This window comes from Electrophorus electricus, chromosome 11 (assembly GCF_041902795.1).
Source record: "Electrophorus electricus isolate QZ-2024a chromosome 11, ASM4190279v1, whole genome shotgun sequence".
Taxonomy (NCBI): domain Eukaryota; kingdom Metazoa; phylum Chordata; class Actinopteri; order Gymnotiformes; family Gymnotidae; genus Electrophorus; species Electrophorus electricus.
In genome coordinates this window covers 29310001-29328216 of record NC_137507.1, presented here as the reverse complement: position 1 = coordinate 29328216, position 18216 = coordinate 29310001, and the positions used below count along the sequence as shown (strand labels likewise).

At 50.6% G+C, this 18216-nt stretch overlaps 3 protein-coding genes across 6 annotated transcripts; all 3 read right to left on the bottom strand.

The window, feature by feature from the left end:
* Window positions 1–466: 466 nt before the first annotated feature.
* On the bottom strand, window positions 467–5293 carry LOC145659910 (putative G-protein coupled receptor 148). Of its 2 annotated transcripts, none has more exons than XM_081723439.1 (2): window positions 2756–5293; window positions 467–2195 (listed from the first exon to the last, which is right to left on the bottom strand). In XM_081723439.1, exon 2 carries the CDS (start codon window positions 2095–2097, stop codon window positions 1162–1164), a length of 936 nt encoding a protein of 311 aa, XP_081579565.1. In that variant the 5' UTR covers window positions 2098–2195; window positions 2756–5293; the 3' UTR covers window positions 467–1161. The 2 variants fall into 2 exon arrangements, with proteins under 2 accessions (XP_081579565.1, XP_081579566.1); XM_081723440.1 differs by having other exon boundaries at window positions 4190–5293.
* A 136-nt stretch (window positions 5294–5429) lies between these two features.
* Window positions 5430–7413, bottom strand: mterf4 (mitochondrial transcription termination factor 4). Its single transcript, XM_027032930.3, has 4 exons — window positions 7213–7413; window positions 6617–7028; window positions 6185–6369; window positions 5430–5981 (listed from the first exon to the last, which is right to left on the bottom strand). Exons 1-4 carry the CDS (start codon window positions 7378–7380, stop codon window positions 5559–5561), a joined length of 1188 nt encoding a protein of 395 aa, XP_026888731.2. The 5' UTR covers window positions 7381–7413; the 3' UTR covers window positions 5430–5558.
* A 24-nt stretch (window positions 7414–7437) lies between these two features.
* pask (PAS domain containing serine/threonine kinase) lies at window positions 7438–17161 on the bottom strand. 3 transcript variants are annotated; one of them, XM_027032938.3, is made up of 19 exons: window positions 16705–17161; window positions 16392–16618; window positions 15599–15766; window positions 15300–15431; window positions 14749–14883; window positions 14427–14607; window positions 14018–14166; window positions 13682–13811; window positions 13387–13467; window positions 13050–13209; window positions 11917–12743; window positions 11448–11617; window positions 11083–11229; window positions 10730–10855; window positions 10358–10492; window positions 10058–10257; window positions 9616–9749; window positions 9198–9341; window positions 7438–8101 (listed from the first exon to the last, which is right to left on the bottom strand). In XM_027032938.3, exons 1-19 carry the CDS (start codon window positions 16847–16849, stop codon window positions 7941–7943), a joined length of 3552 nt encoding a protein of 1183 aa, XP_026888739.2. In that variant the 5' UTR covers window positions 16850–17161; the 3' UTR covers window positions 7438–7940. The 3 variants fall into 3 exon arrangements, with proteins under 3 accessions (XP_026888739.2, XP_081579564.1, XP_026888740.2); XM_081723438.1 differs by having other exon boundaries at window positions 11083–11226; XM_027032939.3 differs by lacking the exon at window positions 13387–13467.
* Between the last annotated feature and the right edge of the window lie 1055 nt (window positions 17162–18216).

Sequence of the window (18216 nt, the reverse complement as noted above, 5' to 3'; positions counted from 1 at the left end):
TGTCAAGAGTCAAGAGAGCTTTTATTGTGAGTCTAATTATATACACAGGTACACAGTGAAAGGAGATAACAGACAACAAATACTGTAACAATAAAGAGAGAATACGGGACCAGTAGTAATGAGAACATACAGGGCAAAATGGACCAGTACACGGGACCAGTAATAATGAGAACATACAGGGCTGTTCAGTTATTACTATGTGAGTCATTTTAGTTGAAGAGTTCACGTGGACAAAATAAAAGGGCAACACCCCATCTCTCTGTCCTAGAGACGTAGACATGCTAACAGCTGTCCTAGAGACGTAGACATGCTAACAGCTGTCTTAGACTGTCCTAGACTGTTGTAGAGACATAGACAAGCTGTCTTAGACTGTCCTAGACTGTCGTAGAGACAGACATGCTAACAGCTGTCCTAGAGACGTAGACATGCTAACAGCTGTCCTAGACTGTCCTAGAGACGTAGACATGCTAACAGTTGTCTTAAACTGTCCTAGACAGTCTGAGACATAGACAAGCCGTCTTAGACTGTCCTAGACTGTCGTAGAGACAGACATGCTAACAGCTGTCTTAGACTGTCCTAGAGACGTAGACATGCTAACAGCTGTCCTAGAGACGTAGACATGCTAACAGCTGTCCTAGAGACGTAGACATGCTAACAGCTGTCCTAGAGACGTAGACATGCTAACAGCTGTCCTAGAGACGTAGACATGCTAACAGCTGTCCTAGAGACGTAGACATGCTAACAGCTGTCTTACTGTCCTAGACTGTCATAGAGACGTAGACATGCTAACAGCTGTCCCAGACTGTCCTAGAGACGTAGACATGCCAACAGTTGTCTTAGACTGTCCTAGACAGTCTTAGAGACATACACAAGCCGTCTTAGACTGTCCTAGAGACAGACATGCTAACAGCTGTCCTAGAGACGTAGACATGCTAACAGCTGTCTTGGACTGTCCTAGAGACGTAGACATGCTAACAGCTGTCTTGGACTGTCCTAGAGACGTAGACATGCTAACAGCTGTCTTAGACTGTCCTAGACTGTCGTAGAGACATGTACAAGCTGACAGCTGTCTTAGAGACAGACAGTGTTGAGCACTGCTCAGTTGGCACTGCTCAGTCTCATGGGTAACTCTGGTGGTCCGTGATGTCCTGCTGCTGAACTTTATGAGATGTGACTGGGGTGTCTCCTCCCAACAGTCATCCACACTGTGCGATAGATCTCGCGGTAGCGCAGGCCGTATAAACAGGGGGCGCTAGCACGCGACATCACCAAGAGCACCGTCACGTTCACAGTGTCGAGCCACACCGCTAGCTCCGCCTCCATCGTGTCCTGCAACCCCAGCTGTGCTGTGAAAACAAAACACGGTGTGAAATAGACCGTAAGCACGAGGGCATGCAGGAGCAGAGTGGTGCGCGCACGTGAGTAGCGGCTGCGCCATATCCCAGAGCTCCTGGTGACCAGGTAGAGCCTCATGTAGCAATAGCAGATCAGCGCGGTGCAGAGAAACACCATCACGGTGAAGTAGACATGCAGGTTGATGTGCATTTGGTTCTGGAGGCAGTCAAGAATCACCAGCACCACACAGTCCTTCAGAACAGGCGGTCCAGAGAGCAGGATGGCCGGCGTGAGCAGGAGGAGAGCGAAGGGGAGGAAGGCAGCCACCAACCACACGGCGGCCACCGCGCCCATCGCGTGACGCGGCCGGAGAGCCTGTGTGTAGCGCAGGGGACAGCGGACGGCCAAGTACGTGTCCACGACCATCAGCGTCAGCGTCAGTATGGTGGAGCAGCACGTCGTCACCTTGGAGACCATGATGAGCTCGCAGAACATGTGGGACACCTTGACCTGGAGCATGTTGCAGGCGATGTTGGCAAAGTTGGAGCTGAGGAAGAGGGTGTCAGAGAGGAAGACGTTGGCCAGGAGAAGGTAGCGTGTTTCCTTACAGAGGTGGCGATGTCCGAGGATGCAGACCAGGAGCAGGAGGTCCAACAACAGCGTGACGCCGGTGAGGAGCGCGGCAGGGATGATGAGGAAGTTCAGTCCCTCATGCCGAGTTCTCTCTAAGGCCGTGGAGATGTTTGTCGAAGAACAGTTCATTTCCGTATGCCGATGGAATTACACGATCCTCGCTGATTAAACCTCTCCCTGGTATCAGCTTCTAGACGGACAGCAAGCTTCTACCGATACTTCACTACCTACAGGGGAATGGAGAAGTTCACCATCACACACACATTTTTCATGTAATTCCTAAAAAAAGGATTTCCTGTGACTCAGCAATTTCAAATAGCACAAAATATGAATTCAAAGTAAACGCAGACAAGTAAATGCAGTTTTTACAGGTTCTTCTATCACAGTTGTCTGTTAGCTATGAAAATACATATTGCACACATGTACTTGGGATCTTCTGACCAACGGACTTTTGATAGGTTAGGAGAACTCTTCTGGTCAACTATGCGACAATGCTCACCTCAGACACACCAATACTGTGCCACCATAACGCCCTGGAAGTCATTATGACGCAACTTTGGTTGCTTTGGGTTGGAAATGAAACGTTAAAAGTCTAAAGTGAAACGTGACAGTCACCGGACAGTCACGGCTGCGAGTGTATCAGGTTCAAATAAGGACACCAGGCTACAGAAACCCTTATCAGGAAACCCACAGTTATAAATATGGGGAACAGAATTCAGGAAACAATCGGGCCTGCACAGGAACCATATGCAAATGTTGTGCAAATAATGGTGGGAGGGGCCAGTACCCTTGTGGACATGGCCACTCTGCAGCCTTCCTTTGAGCAGACCAGTGTCCTGTCTTGGGGGACTGTACATGATCATATGCCAGACTCATTATGATGCAGCTCTGTTCGACGTCCCTGACAGTCTTTACTCTTCCGCTGTAACACTATTCCATGGTTCAGGATACATGTAATATCCGGATTCTTGAGAACAATCCTGTTTCTGCCTCAGATGGGAGAGTGGTTGAGACATGCCACCATGTGTCAAAAGGGAGCACCAGGATATTCTGGAAGTGGGCCATTAAAAATGTTTTAAAATATTTGAAAATAGCAGAAAAAATTAAATAAAATTTAGAAATTGGAAACACGTCATTGCCATCATCATGATGCTGTAGACTTATAGCCAGATATGCAACACTGGTGACAGAGTAAACTAACATTCATTTACATATTCAACTTTTTAAATTTTGGCAAGTCTGTAATAAGTCAGGAGGAAGTGGTGCCTCATCTAGTCCACCCCAGAATCCTTCTACCTCATCAGACGCCCAAACGCACAGGGTTATGCTGAATTTCTGTTTGCATTGACCATGTTGCATTTCACACACACACAACAAACTCTTACTTGGTGGTTAAAGTTTTTCACGTATAGTGTGTAAACAAATACACAAGCATTCTAAACAGTCACGATATTTAAAAATATCAGCAAAAGAGTGACATCACAAACTTTCCAGCGACACCTTCATAATGGCGAGTGTGTGTAGAAATGGTCCTTAAACACACGACTCAATAAACGCTACAGGAGCAGGTGTGAATTATGACCACATGTATGTAAATGTGTAACAGGAGAAACTCGCACACTATTTGCACGCCGGCATCACTAACAAGTCTTTATTGGCAGTCTGCGGAGAACAGAAAGACCTGTAGATTTTCCACCCTGATGTAAATATCACCTCATTCTGTTTACTGCTGAACTGCTGACACTTCAGTAAGGATTCCTCTCATGTCACTCTTGCTAGGTTCTGACCCGCCCATCAGAATGGTTCAATATAAACCTGGATTTTTCCCACAAGGTGACGCTTCTCCACTGCTCTGACCTTTTTGTGCTCCGGTTCATCGGCTCGATTCTCCACATCCTCCTCTGACCCCTTCAGCTTAACCTTTCCTCAGTTTCATACACCTCCGCATGTTCTCCACACTGCTGCGTGAGGAACCCCACACGCAGGGCAGTTGTTGAAACACCGGCCTCGGCTGGTCTAGCACGGCCCTGCCCGTTTAAAGTTGCTCTGATTACTTGCTTTTCCCGTTCCAATGCGGATTCACAGACACGCCGGGGCCACGCGTCAAATAAAGGGGCAATTCAACGCATGTTTTTACTGTGCCCGTGGAGACACTACCAACAATGCCTGAGCACTCCTCCTCTCACCTGAATCATTTAAAAAGAAATAGAATCTGACAAACCTTTAGGAAGTCGCTAAGGCACGTCAAACCTGTTGATTGCCAGTTTGTTCTGATGCTGTTTGCTGTTGCCAGTTCTGAAGTGTCACACTCGCAATAATTTGCTCTTCTGAAAGCAGAACGACACAACAGCCAACCAGCAAACACGTGTTGTCTCTCCGCTCATGTGGCGGGCACATTCCCGCAGCTGTGCTGCCTGATGGTTGGTTTGGGACGCACATATCCGTAAAGCACAGAGGGGCCAGTCCCACATGCAAATAACGAGGCTGTAATTCATACAAGAGAAAACTGTTTATCAGCGCTTATGGAAGAGTAGCACATATACTCATGTCATAACAAGAAATAGGACATTTCGCCAGAGACGTAAATAAGTCTAATTTATTTATACAGTGCTTTTAACAATTGTTGTCACAAAGCAGCTTTACAAATGTCCAAGTCCAAGCCCCCAGTGAGCAAGCCAAGGTCAACAGTGGTGAGGAAAAACTCCCTAGCGCACGAGGAAGAAACCTGGAGAGGAATCAAGACTCAGAGGAGGGGGGCATCACGGACACAATAATAAATTAATGAAAATTGTTAACTGTTGTGATTTTAAAATAGTTTTATACCCAAACTATAAACCTGTCAGGATGCAGTGTGTTATTTCCCGATAAAAAGTACTGCGTTGAAGATTCAGTAGAATTCGATATAAAAGTCTTTAACGTGGATTTTTGAATAGCAACTTAAAATCAAGCACCTGTTGTGGTTTTGGTGGTGTTCATGCCTTTAAGAGAAGTTGCACATTATAATTAATTAATAATTAAACATAATTAACTAAAGCACAACTCCTCCAGCCAAGCTTGCGTTGTAGGTGCACATGCACCACCATGCGAAGACGCTGGAGATCCAGCTAGAAACAGATATGCAGCTGCGCCGTTATTAAGCTCTCTGAACGCGCCATCACGCTAAACAAACTGTTGCAGTTGTGGATCAGTTGACTACACACTGACTCACGTTAGTGAACTACTCACTCACCCCTATTTCATATAGCCAGGTGTGTTGAATCCATGCGTCTGTCCGTGCAAAGAACCTGTCAATCAATACCACGCGCTTAAGCGCACTATTGACGTGCGACACACGCCGCCCTAAAGCTCTCCACCGTCTCCATGGAGACATGGTGCTTTATCCTGAATTACAGCCACCTGCCTGCCAGGAAAAAAAGACTGAACACACAACAATCCGCATAAGAACCACCCAGACTAAGACACCACTTCTAACTGACAAAGTTTATTTTTGGGAAGGAACCCCCCAAACAAAAACAACCCCCAAGAGAAACCCCAAATAAACGCTATAATTAAGAATGCAAAGCGCAGTGCCAGTATTTTATTTGGGCCTCTCAGTGTTTCCTTTTTCTCTTATTGTAGCCAGTGTTCTGATCTCGCGCCCTTATATGGACTTCCTCCTCCTCATCACTGCTCCATGCTTCACCTTGTTCATCCTCTTCCTCCTCCTCATCACTGCTCCATTCTTCACCTTGTTCATCCTCTTCCTCCTGCTCTCTTGCCAGGAGTTTCCGGAAAACGTCGAACTCCTCCCGGGTGGCTGTGGCGATCTTAGAGAGGTACGTTTCCTCAGAGACTGCGAGGATGTCTTTGAGTGGGGGGTTGAGGACGAGCGTCTGGCCTTTCTTGTCCGGGGTTTGGTACAGTCCCCTGCGCTCCAGGAAACCATGACGACACTGCAGCTCAGCCAGAGAAACCCGGAAGAGTTTTGCCTTCACCATGTCGGCCTGTCTACAGCCCATGCGGAAGTACACATACTGCAGTGTGACAAGAGACAGAAGGTATTTTAACAACAACAAACGATGCGTTTTAAAATGCTACATTTGTCTACTTTCCTTATCATCAACCTGGGCCCAGATTGCCAAACACAAGACGCTGTAGAATGAAGATTCCCTTAACTGTTCCCGAGGAGTGAGAAAAGCCAGAGGCCTCTTGGAGCGACCCAACCCTACGCCCTCACCTGAAACATGTACTCCACCTGGCCAAGATTGTCCTGCACGAGGCCAGGCGAGTCCCGCAGAATGCTGGACACCTGCTGGCCAGTGAACTGGCACCTCTCCCTCAGCAGCCCAACTAGGCGGCTCACCCGCTTCACCGGCACACACAGGATCTGAGGGTAGTAGCTTATCACCCGCTGCAGGCTGCCTGGGAACATGAGCCGGTTTATCAGACCTGTTCTGGTCAGACTCCATAGCAGTAACATCAGAATCACAGCGTTCAGGCATGACTGGAGTGTGTGTGAACGCGCTTCAGACTGGACAAACGAACGCTTAAAAACAGCCAATGCACGCAAATGCATCTCCCGAGCAGTTCTGGGAGCTTCCCAGACAGGGCAGCACGTTTTATGATATCGGTAGTTATGGAGGACTCGGTTACGCCACGCTCGACTCACCTTCCACCAGCCCGAGTTTCCTCAGATTCCCAACGCGCTGCTGTAACTGGGAGCCTTTAACCGAGAACAGCTCGGGACATAACTGCACGAGCTTCACTATGCTGGCGGGATTAAAGCCGAGTGCGAGCAGAGACGGCAGTACACGCGCGTCGGATCTGCGTGTGCTGGCGCGCGCCGCCTCGTGCACAGCCCTGGCCTGAGGCTCCGAGAAACCCTCGTCGGTCAGACACTGTAACGAGAGCTCCGCGCGGGGCTGCTGCTGCTGCTGCTGCACGCGCTGCGCCGCCGTCCGCCGATTCGATCCGTCATCGTGGCGCGCGGAGCAGAGAGCTCGGCGCGTGGCTGAAAACGGCGCAGGTGCCCCGCTCGTTTGGCGCGTGGGACCGGCGCACTGCAGACTCCACCGCAGGACCTGCGACAAGAGAGCAAAGAACACTTAACGAGCAGAACCGCCAAACGGCTCACGGGCCCGCAGGTCTGGACGCTAGCGCCTGCGCACGCAGAGGGACTTTCACAATCTCTTTCCCTCTGAGAACATTCAGCTGCAGCGGGAGCTCGAGAGCACCTGCGAATTAAATCTTTAGTTTGTCACGCACCCGTACTCCGCCAGCTCGGGAACTCATGTTTGTCCGGCGTCTAAACGGGACCGTACGGAGCGCTGAGTCGGAGCAAACGTTCCGCCTGTCCGCGCCCGAGCTTGAAGGACGGACACGCCCACACGTGCTGCGACTCCCTTTATTCACACCAAATATCTCACGGTACATCAAGCCATTTCATTTAAAATCGAAAAAGCAAGAAAAATAAGCAGATTTACAATTAAATTAGTTTTTAAAATATGAATATTTAATCGTTGAAACCACATAAAAATTATTTGTTAACACATCAAAATCACTTTAGGGTCATTCTCTACGACGTCAATGCAAACTGTAACAAAGGATTAACATTGTGAAGACCGACATTCTGACAAACGAGTGTAACGGTAACATTTCAGGAGTCTTTAATTTGTGGTACACAACTGATAAACACACATTACACTCCACCCAGTGCAGCCTTTCCTTATCCAGACGTACAATAGCACTTCACCAAATCTCTGACTGGAGTTAGTGCGTTTATTATTTAAAAACAAAAGATATTTAGTTTGTTTTCTTCATTTTCTTTCAAGCAGGACTTGATTCGTTTGATGGACAGATTTGATACAAACACCAGCAGCACATCTTTAGTCCATGTTAAATATGATGTTTACCCCCCAGCATTTACATTAAGGCGAATGCTCACACGGTTCAGAAATAGTGTCATATACACCCCCCCGGGCTGGAAGCCCCGCTCACACGTCACCGAGGTACTTCAGGAGTTCGGACTGCAGTGCTAGCATCATTCTCTTCTGCTCCTCATCCTCGTCTTCCTCCTCCTCTTCATTTTCGTCCTGCAGAGGTGTGAGGTCCGCCTGCTCCGGATCCAGGCTGCACTGGTCGGGCTCAGAAGAGTCTGCACAGACACAATAAACCCAGACAGACAAGCCGCACAGAATTTATGTATAGCGGGGAGGGGAGTTTTAGGCCGGTCAAGGCTTTGGGCTTTTGAGATGACCACGAGTTGGGTTTTGTATGGTGCCGCTACGAGACAGCTCCGAGCTTACGGCTGTGGACTGTGAGAAGCCATAAAGTATCATTATTTAACAGCCTACGCTGCCAGGATACCTTTGAAATGTAATGGGTAGTACAACATCCTCCTCGCACCTGGGGAAGAGCATCCTGACTGACTGACTCACACCCACCCACACTTATAACTGGTCAGTTTTAACTTTGAGATTTTTCTTTTTTGTAAGATCACATTTATTACTTGTGCAGGGGGCTTTTCTATTAGCGCCGTGTTGGAGGTGTGTGTGTGTGTGTGTGTGTGAGTGTATGTATGTGTGTGAGTGAGTGAGTGAGTGAGTGAGTATGTGTGCGTGTGTGTGCTTCCTCTACTGGTTTACTTTTGTCCTGCTTTGGAGTAAAGGAGAGTGACACAGTGAGGGATCATGTTTGCAACTCTTGATCTTTCAGGGGGTTTATGGGTTAATTCCACTTATGGATCTGACGTACCGTACATTACAACTGTCCCAGTTCTTTAGGACACCTGAGTTTTCTCTTTTTCCGTGTTGGCGTTTGTTTGGCACATTTCTGTGGGACCGACTTTCTGGAGTTGTTGTTTTAACAGTCTGTACGAGACACACCTTGGCACGCTGACTCATGGCTGATCAGATGGTACTAATGGTATTACCACAGCTTACTGCTGCTACTACTAAAGCAAACATCTATACAACATTAAAAGTTACTTGTCTGGTTGTTTGGGGTCTAAGACTAGAACCTTCTACGACTGTAGCAGGAGACACACACCTTAAACACCAACACACCCAAACTGCCATACCCGAGTGCGATATCTGGGAAACATATGGAACCTTCTTCCTCTGTTCCTCAGCTCTGTAAAACTAAACGGCAACACCAGAACGCTGCCCTCTGCTGGAGAATGTTGGGTATGCGCATGCTCCGCGTATGTGAGTGAGTGGAGCTCTGAGGGGTGTTGGTGGAGCAGAGCTCACCCTGGCTGGAGCGGAACACCTCGGCCCAGCTGTACTGGCCCAGGTTGATGGGCTGTCTGATCCACGGCTCCTGCAGAAGGTCGTCCAAGGTGAACCTCCGAGAAGGGTCCGGGTGGAGCAGACCAGCCAGAAGACCGGACAGCTCTGGAACAAAAACAAACCAACCAAAAACAAATAGCATATACATCACAGACACACACGGATCACATCGCAGTCGGCGTTGCTGAGAGACACGATGCTGACATGACGAGCACTCAGGACAGTAGACGAGACAGGGGCTTGTGGGTAATGGACGTTACTGTCATGTGTGATATCAGTGCTCGTGAATGGCACACCAACACTGTCAGAGGTGCAGACAGGGTGTACACGTTACAGTGATGTGAGAATAGGCCAATCCCAGCTGGCGGGTCGTACGTACCCGTAGAAATGATGCAGGGGGGTTGGAGTCTGGCCGTCAACATCTCCTCCACAGTGCAGAACGGATTCTCACTAAAGAGCAGCGTGTAGAGGAGGACTCCCAGAGACCACATCTCCAGCTCGGGTCCCTCATATCTACCCACACACACCCACCGTGATCAACGCTACAGCTGGCAGTTCCGAGATGTGTTCACACCATTTGCATGCACAGCACGAGACATGTAATCGCCAAACAGATGACATGCATGTTAATATCACTAAAGGGGTACACGTTTACACTTATCCAGAGTCACGCACATACATGTAGGACAATGTGTGTGTGTGTGCGCTGCCTGAGAATCAGACCCAGAACCTTGGGTTGCCAGCACCAGGCAAACAACCCTCACAGTACAGCAATATTGAGCGTGGGACCAAAAATCTGGGGCTAATGTTGCAGTACGTACGGGTTTCCCTGCAGCACCTCGGGGGAGCAGTACTCCAGGGTGCCACAGAAGATGTGGAAGAGCGTTCCCGGCTGGAGGGGCGTGGCCGAGCCGAAGTCGATCAGCCGGACGTGGAACTGCGTGTTTATGATGACGTTCTCGTCCTTGATGTCCCGGTGCAGGACACCTTCCCCCCGCAGGTAAGTCACCGCTGACACCAACTGCAGCACACGAGACACACACACACACACACACACACACACACACACACACACAATCATCTCTCTGTCTCACTCCTCATGTCTCGTGTGTCTCCCTCACCTGTCTGAAGATGTAACTAGCCAGAGCTTCATCCAGTCTGGGCTGCATGTCGATGAAGTCAAACAGATCCAGACCATCTCCATGTTTCTCCATCACCATCTGGAAGAAGTACTCATTCTCAAACACCTCCAACACCTGCGCACACACAGACACACACACACACACACACACACACACACACACACACACACACAAACTCTGCACATTCGGACATTGACAGAAGTTTTAAGTAACAAATACTAATTTTAGTCCAAACCAACACCGTATGGCCACCAAACAGTTCAGTGTCAAAGTTCAGCACGTTACAGTTCCCAGCAGTCCGTGCTCAGTGCTGATTGGCCGACATTAGGCCATCCAGTTCGGCCCGCCTACCTTCACGATGTTGGGGTGTTGGAGCCGGGCCAGTATGGCGACCTCCTGAGTGACACGACCCATCTCAGGGTCCTCCACCCAACACTCCTTCACCACCCGACTCTTCCTAATGAACTTCACCACCACCTGACGGAGGGAGAGAGAGAACATGAAAAATCGAGCGAGCCGTGGAGAGAAAAAAAACTCGAGCAGAAGGTGCATCAGGGAGACGTGGCAGAGGACTCGGCACACTAAACATCTCAACCCCATTTCTTGGGATAAACCACAACTGTTCTACACAAGTGAGTTTGTTAACAACAGACCCTCACGGCCAGAGACTGGAGTCCGTCTGACGCCGTGGGGAGATCCCTCACCTCCTGCCCATCTCTGCGTCGAGCTGCGAGCCAGACGAAGCCGAAGGCGCCTTTCCCCACGGTGCGCACGAGCTGGTAGTCTTCCTCAAACTGCCCTTCACACGCCCTGGTCTGCTCCAGGCTCCCGTGACCTCCCTCACCGATCAGCTCAACAAAACACACAACGTCAAGCATCCGACCCCTGACCTCTGCGCTACAACATCCAACAACGTTTCAGGTAAGTAATCTGCCTGTATACGCTCGCTTGTCAGTCTACCGTGTCTGACAAACAATATTAAAAGAACTTGGATTAAATTAGGAAACTGTACACAAGAAGCCAAAGTAAACAGAAGAATGTGAATATTAATGAACCCAGTGCAACTCACTTCTGCCAGGCTGCAGACGGCCTCGTCCTGTAGCGAAGACTCTGCTGTGGAGGACTGAAAGCTCTGCAGCACCTCCTGCTGGTGGAGGAAGGGATTACCCCCACTGAGCCACACGCAGAACAGGACGCCTCCGCCAGACAGAACAGCTCTACGCACGTCACACTGCATCTCTGCGACAGAAATGCAGCCGGAGAGCAGACGCATTTAGAGAACAGACCAGACATCAGTCAGAGATCAGACTTTAGCAGCTCCTTCCCCAAGTAGCAAACTCAGGTTCCTGGTCAAATGGAATCTGTGTAAATTAACTCCTCCGTTCCAGTTACAGTTTTCCTAGATCTCACGGCTCACGTTTAATGCCGTTAATTCGCATCTATACACATGAGCACAACGTGCATCCGAAGGTCAGGAAGAAACCAAAACGACAGAAACACACAGACATAAAAGCAGCAGTTTGGAAACAGCTCCGTACCGACAGGCGATCCGTCTCTGTGGTAGAAGTTGGCCCGAAACCGTCCCTCCTGTATGAGGGTCAGAGGAGAAAGTGGGGTCACAGGGCTGGACTGGGGCTTCTTAGGGGTGGAGGTCGCTGGGGTGTCGCCCGGCAACAGCATTCTGCCGTTCCCGCTCCGGGGGGAGCCGTTCCAAAACTGGAAGTGCGGGGTCCACGGTTCCGGAACATCTGGATCCTTCTGTAGGTGCTTAGAGCTCTGCTGGGGGCTCGGATGGCCTTCCGGATCTTGCTGTGTGGGAAGCGTGCGTCCGGACGGCTCGGTCTCTGGGTCCGAGTCGATGACGTAGGGCGAGGGCGTGCGCAGGAGCTCGGCTGTGTCACACGAGGTCAGCGAGAGGGCGAGGTCAGCGGGAGGAGTGTTCGGGATTTCCGTGCTCCCACTCAGGTCCAGGTCCCCAACGGCACGAGCGATCACGTCACCGTTTACGTCGAGGTCCAGGAAGCAGCTGCCCGAGTCCGGTGGCCCTGGCTCCTGTGTGTCATCCAGCCTCTCAGGCCCCGCCCACTTCTCACAGAATCCGGAGGAGGAGCGACTGCCGAGGGAGATCACCTCAAAGCTGGAGTCGCCGGCGTACTCTGAGCACACACTGCCCCCTCCTGGACGCTCCTTCTCCAGGTCCAGGGGACCAGACGAGGGCGCGTTTCCAGGCTGCAGCGCCCAGTCCTGGGACTCCACCAAGGCGAACGTCTGCAGCAACGCGGTGGTGGACTCGGCTGATGTGGACCCGTCGCCCTGGGTTACGAGCGCAGACGCCTCCGCACACAGACCAGCAGTCTCCTTCAGCCTGTACGAACATCACACCACACAGAACCGCAGCTGTTAATCACCAATGTTAAGCACAGGAGCGTTGATCCCCTCAACGGGGACAGTGTGTCTCAGTGGTTCAGGTACTGGACTAGTAATCAGAAGGTTGCCAGTTGAAGTTCCACCACTGCCAGGTTTCCACTGTTGGGTCCTGAACAAAACCCTTAACCCTCAATTACTCAAGTTGTGTTCAGTCATGATTGTAAGTCACTCTGGATAAAAGCATCAGATAAATTATGTAAATGAAGCACAGGTGCAAGGAGAGTTCCCTTAGGTGTGATCTCACCTGTCTCCAGGTGAGCAGGGTTCTGCAGAACAAGCTCCGCCCTGCTGGTGAGCTTTGGACCCGACTCGTGTTAAGCCTCGCTCCCCTCTGCCAGCTCCTCCCCTCTTCTGCAGGGCATGGTACATCACCATGCTGTCCCGAGCCAGCACGGTGTTCGGATCTGAACACACGCGCGCGCAAACATGCACACACACACACACACACACACACACACACACACACACACACACACACACACACACGGATGTAGGGGGGGGGGAAGACCTTCCTACATGAGCTCAGCGAGTTTCAGATAGTAGCCATCTCACACACACAAGCAGTAGACACACACACTCACTCCACGAGTCCTGCTGGCCGTCCTTTGCAGAAGCCGTGAACGGAGACGTGAATCCAGCAGCGTTCCAGCTTCTGATTAGCTCTGAGACACAGACACACATCCTGACAACCAACAACACCCTCACAGCAACCATTACAACTCCATTCTGAGACCAACTTATCGACTGTAGCACACCATCAGGTATGAGTGCGCTCCACACACTCGTTCTCCGTTCAGCACAGGTGAGCGTACGCAGGGCCTGGTTAAACCAGCTAGCGTTGCTAGGGAGACCCGACACCTGTCCGCGGGCGTGTACCTGTCCGGCAGCTGCCGTGGGGGTGGGACACCATGCCCTCTTCATCCTCCTCCTCCTCCTTGTCAGGGCTGGGGCTTTTGAGATGTGCGCTCATCCTCTCATAGAAGGCTGGAATCAGGTAGGTGACATTCTGAGGAAAACAGAAAAAAACAAACAAAAAATTAAATTTGAGAGGCACTCAAATCACTGACAGCCATCTGGACTGAGAAATAGACTTATTTTCTGTTCTATGAAACAATTAAAGTGTAATGACTCGATATGGCTAACCAAACTGAAAGCCTCCAAACATGTTTACAAATATCAAGCGCAGGTGTTTGGAAGTGGATAGTGCGGTACCTTCCCGAGAAGCTGCGTCACCTCGTATCCCACCAGCAGAGGGCCGTGCACACTGCTCATGCCATTGATGGTGCCGTTGGGGTGCAGCGTTAGAACGCCGCTGGAAGGAATAAACGCCCACAGTGACCCAGAATACACCACAGCACCACCTGCAGGGCGACGGGACACCAGGAGTTGCTTAGTTCTGCCCCCACCCCCCTCTGTTCAGGGCCGCAGACGGTTCACCATGTTGGGCATGTTTCTAAACTCTGAAGGAACATGTTCCAGTCAGATCTCAGCTCCACGTCTCCAAGAGTGTCCCAGCGACGCTCAGGAAGTGTGGGGTAACTGGCTAACGATGCGTGCCAAGAGGGGGACATGGATGCGAGCACGCGCACACACACACACACACACACACACACACACACACCTGGCACGGTGTGAGAGAGCTCTGTGGAACGGGTGAGCAAATTCTCCTCGGAATCTGGTCCGGCTGATCTGTCTTTCTGAGCTGGTGGATCCCCACAGGACACGGCAGCCCGCAGCCGGACACACACCGGCAGAGGGCTGGCACCTCGGCCCTGCACACACACCCTCTGCACACGCAACATCTGATGGAGTGCACACACACACACACACACACACACACACACTTTAGGTTTCTGCTTTTACAAAACGTTTCATGGACAGCAGGGGGCGTGGTTAGTGCAGATGGGGGCGTGGTTATAGTGGATGGGGGCGTGGTTAGAGACCTTCGGAATGCTCTTGCAGCACAGAGGAACACGCAGCAAAGGCATGAGAGGTGCCACTGAGAGCCCCGTCATTTCGTCAGCGTCACCGTAACCATGGAGATGCGCAAAGGTGGAGTCACAGCTGAGGATCCCACCCTGAGTGAGAAAAGAGAACCTTTAGCCCACCACAACATACAACGCAACCAAAACCTGCTAGACTAAACAGCACGCGGTACTGTCGTACAACCAGTAACGACGCTGTTTGCCAAAGGCAGCATGTCCAAAACGTGCCCTGCTTATTCGCCAACGCACTGACCCCATTGACTCTCAAAACGCAGAAACGGCAGCATGTAGCACTGAAAACGGTCACGGTGGAAAAGCAAAAGATAAATGGAAAATCAAAACGGCTATGATAGCAGGTCTCTGCCATAATCCTGCTTCTCCACGCACGCGCCACATTCCGTGATGGAGGACTTCTCCAGGACGTAGGAAGTCACCATTTCTTAGTTATTTATAGATTCTTTCCTCAACAATACGCCGTGAGCTGCTCCAGAAATCAGACCCAACCTGACCTCTATCGAGAAGGAGAAGTGCGCCGTGACCCTCTGCGCCCTCTCGAGCAGCAGGACACAGGTGTGCTGATCATGTGACCAGGCGGTCACACACACAGGAAACTCTGCCCCCCCCTCACTCACTGCATTTACCTGCAAAGGAGAAAGTTTTAGAAACTTAAGTCCGATAAAAGTCAAATCAACACAGTTGAGTGATACGAACATTTCAGAAAAAGACAATTCTTGATGAGATGTAAAGTGCGTGCATCAAGTTGTACCCCACTTTTCCAAGCTTTCTCCCACTTTATTAAGTTTTATACCACTTTTCCAGAAACGCTGATCAAGTTTCCAGCAGAGTCCAGGTTCTCCTCGCCTGCGGCCTCTTCCATCATTTGATTGGTCTTCAGCAGAGACGTCAGTGGTCGACCAATCAGATCTCTGCATGTGCACTCGAAGAGACTGCATGCGCGCGTGTTTACATCTACCACCTGCAAAAGCGAGCATGTGCGCACACGTAAGATTGTGACTATTTTCATGGTTTACGCAGCATTCACTGCGTTGACGTTCATCTCCCAGCTGTCGGTAGGGAGTGGGGGTGAACACTAGTGCCATCCTGACAACCCCTTTCGTATCCCATAATTCCTTGCTACAGCAGACCTGACGGAGCACTGAGAGACAGGTGGGTGGAGCGAAGGCTGAGGCTGTCAGGTTTCTACACCAACCACACTGACTTTTCTCACAGCCGGTTTTCAGACGTCAGAATTACTAACGTGTCACCTGAATGAAGGCGTGAGGGAGATTTATTTGTACTTCACTTTTCAGACAGTGTCAATCCAACGAGCTTTACACAGACACAGAAGAATTAAATAATAAAACTTACTACATCCCGAGTGGAGGGAACACGGACCGACACGCACACACAGAAGTGCAGTTAGTGCGTTAACACAGAATTTGTGCGTAATAATATAATGGAAGGCTCAATGATCTGAACTGTGCTGGGAGTAAATGACAAGATTTACAAAGGTAGCTCATCACCACCAAGACACACTGTGTTATACCTCCACTACGGTAACCTTATGTGCTGTGGTCAGGTCCAGGGTGACCTTATCTTACCTGTGCTGTGGTCAGGTCCAGGGTGAGGGTGGCCTTATTCGGGTTACGCATGTCCTTCGGTCCCTTTCCCCCAAGGTAGCGACTTCCCGCGTCTCCAGAGAGCAGCTGCCCAAGCAGCGAGGACTCCAGCGCGCCGGCTGACGGTCCCGGAGCTCGGGAGGGACACGCGGAGGTGCGCGATGAGGGAGACTCCCTCGTCCCTGCGCACGGGCTCGGGTTTTGCTCACCTGCACACGGACAGCCGTACGCTCGCGGGGATTCCTTGGCGCTTTTTATGCACAAACAAAACGGAGCAGCACAGCACCTGTCTTACCTGTACACCTCCTCGTTACCGCGGACACCCGCGCGCTCAGGGACTCGTGTCCCAGCAGGCCGGAGGAGGCGCACGCAGCGGCGCCAGCCCCGTCGCCCCGGGCGCTGCACGTGTGTTTGTCAATGACGCGGCGCCACAGCGACATCGCCCTTCAAAACAAAAGCACATGGACACCAAGCCGCGTGACCCGCCCGCGTGTTGGCCAGCCGCGTATCCTAGTCTGGCCACGCGGAATATGAAGCGTGTACGCGCTAGCAGCACGCTCTCCTACACGGCTCGCGAGCGAGACTCCTGACCAGGCTGACCGCTGGAAACCTGCCGAAGCGATGAACTTGAATTAAACTAACAGCGCATGCCAAGATAAAAGCGTCCGATTAACAGTTTTGCGAAACGGAGTTACTGGTGTCTCGTTAAGCTTCTGCTGCGCACCATGTTTAGCGCGGATGTAATCGAACAAGTATGACGCAGGAGAAAAAACAGCCAATCAAAAAGCCTACCGGCCCAAAAACAGCCAATCCAAAGGCCTCATTTTCAAACCTGGGCCGGGAAATGATCCAATGAGAGAGTTAGTAGGCGGAGCTCATCCTTATTAGGAGTGTAACGTCTTATTAAGGAATGTCCCTGGACTCAGAGAGCTCAGCCTGGACGCTCTAACGTCGCTGCTGCCGCCGGTCCCCGATGTTCCCTCTGAGTAGGACGGGCTTCAATTTATTTACCGTTTAACATTTTGTTTGTTTGTTTTCTTTCTTTGTTTTGTGTACATTTATCTTAATACGGGCTGTGCAGATCCATCACACTGCAAATACACAAAGCATATTCATCAAAATGAAAACGCGCACGTCACAAACGTTTTTCCACGGGACACGGGGACAGGTGCTACCTCCTATTGGACAGGTGCTACCTCCTATTGGACAGGTGCTACCTCCTATTGGACAGGTGCTACCTCCTATGGGACAGGTGCTACCTCCTATGGGACAGGTGCTACCTCCTATTGGACAGGTGCTACCTCCTATGGGACAGGTGCTACTTACTATGGGACAGGTGCTACCTCCTATTGGACAGGTGCTACCTCCTATGGGACAGGTGCTACTTACTATGGGACAGGTGCTACCTCCTATTGGACAGGTGCTACCTCCTATTGGACGGGTTCCATATTTGCAGCGCGATTGGTACCACTGGGACTTTTTAATTGCATATGTCTGTTAATCTATTTTCATGACTCAATGATTACACACATATTTTATTTAGGGGAACCATTTTATTTCAAAGCTAAAAACAAACTGAGCGAGTACTTTACAGCTCATCATTCAACAAATGTATAAACACCGACCGATTACTGACAAGCTATAAATGAACAGACGCGGCATTGTGGCATACGTCCTATCTCACGTCCTCTCTCACGTCCTCTGTCACGTCCTCTGTCTCACGTCCTATCTCACGTCCTCTCTCACGTCCTATCTCACGTCCTCTCTCACGTCCTCTCTCACGTCCTCTCTCACGTCATCTCTCACG

Bases quoted from the DNA above. Each gene is read 5' to 3' on its own strand.
- LOC145659910 (XM_081723439.1), bottom strand. From the start codon at position 2,097: ATGAACTGTTCTTCGACAAACATCTCCACGGCCTTAGAGAGAACTCGG.
- mterf4 (XM_027032930.3), bottom strand. From the start codon at position 7,380: ATGTACCGTGAGATATTTGGTGTGAATAAAGGGAGTCGCAGCACGTGT. The intron at 6,370-6,616 runs GTGAGTCGAGCG...TCATGTTCCCAG, and splicing joins GAAACTCGGGCTGGTGGAAG to GCAGCCTGCAGCGGGTGATA. The intron at 5,982-6,184 runs GTGAGGGCGTAG...GTCACACTGCAG, and splicing joins AGGTGGAGTACATGTTTCAG to TATGTGTACTTCCGCATGGG.
- pask (XM_027032938.3), bottom strand. From the start codon at position 16,849: ATGTCGCTGTGGCGCCGCGTCATTGACAAACACACGTGCAGCGCCCGG. The intron at 11,618-11,916 runs GTACGGAGCTGT...TTTCTGTCGCAG, and splicing joins CAGAGACGGATCGCCTGTCG to AGATGCAGTGTGACGTGCGT. The intron at 11,230-11,447 runs GTGAGTTGCACT...TGTTTTGTTGAG, and splicing joins CCGTCTGCAGCCTGGCAGAA to CTGATCGGTGAGGGAGGTCA.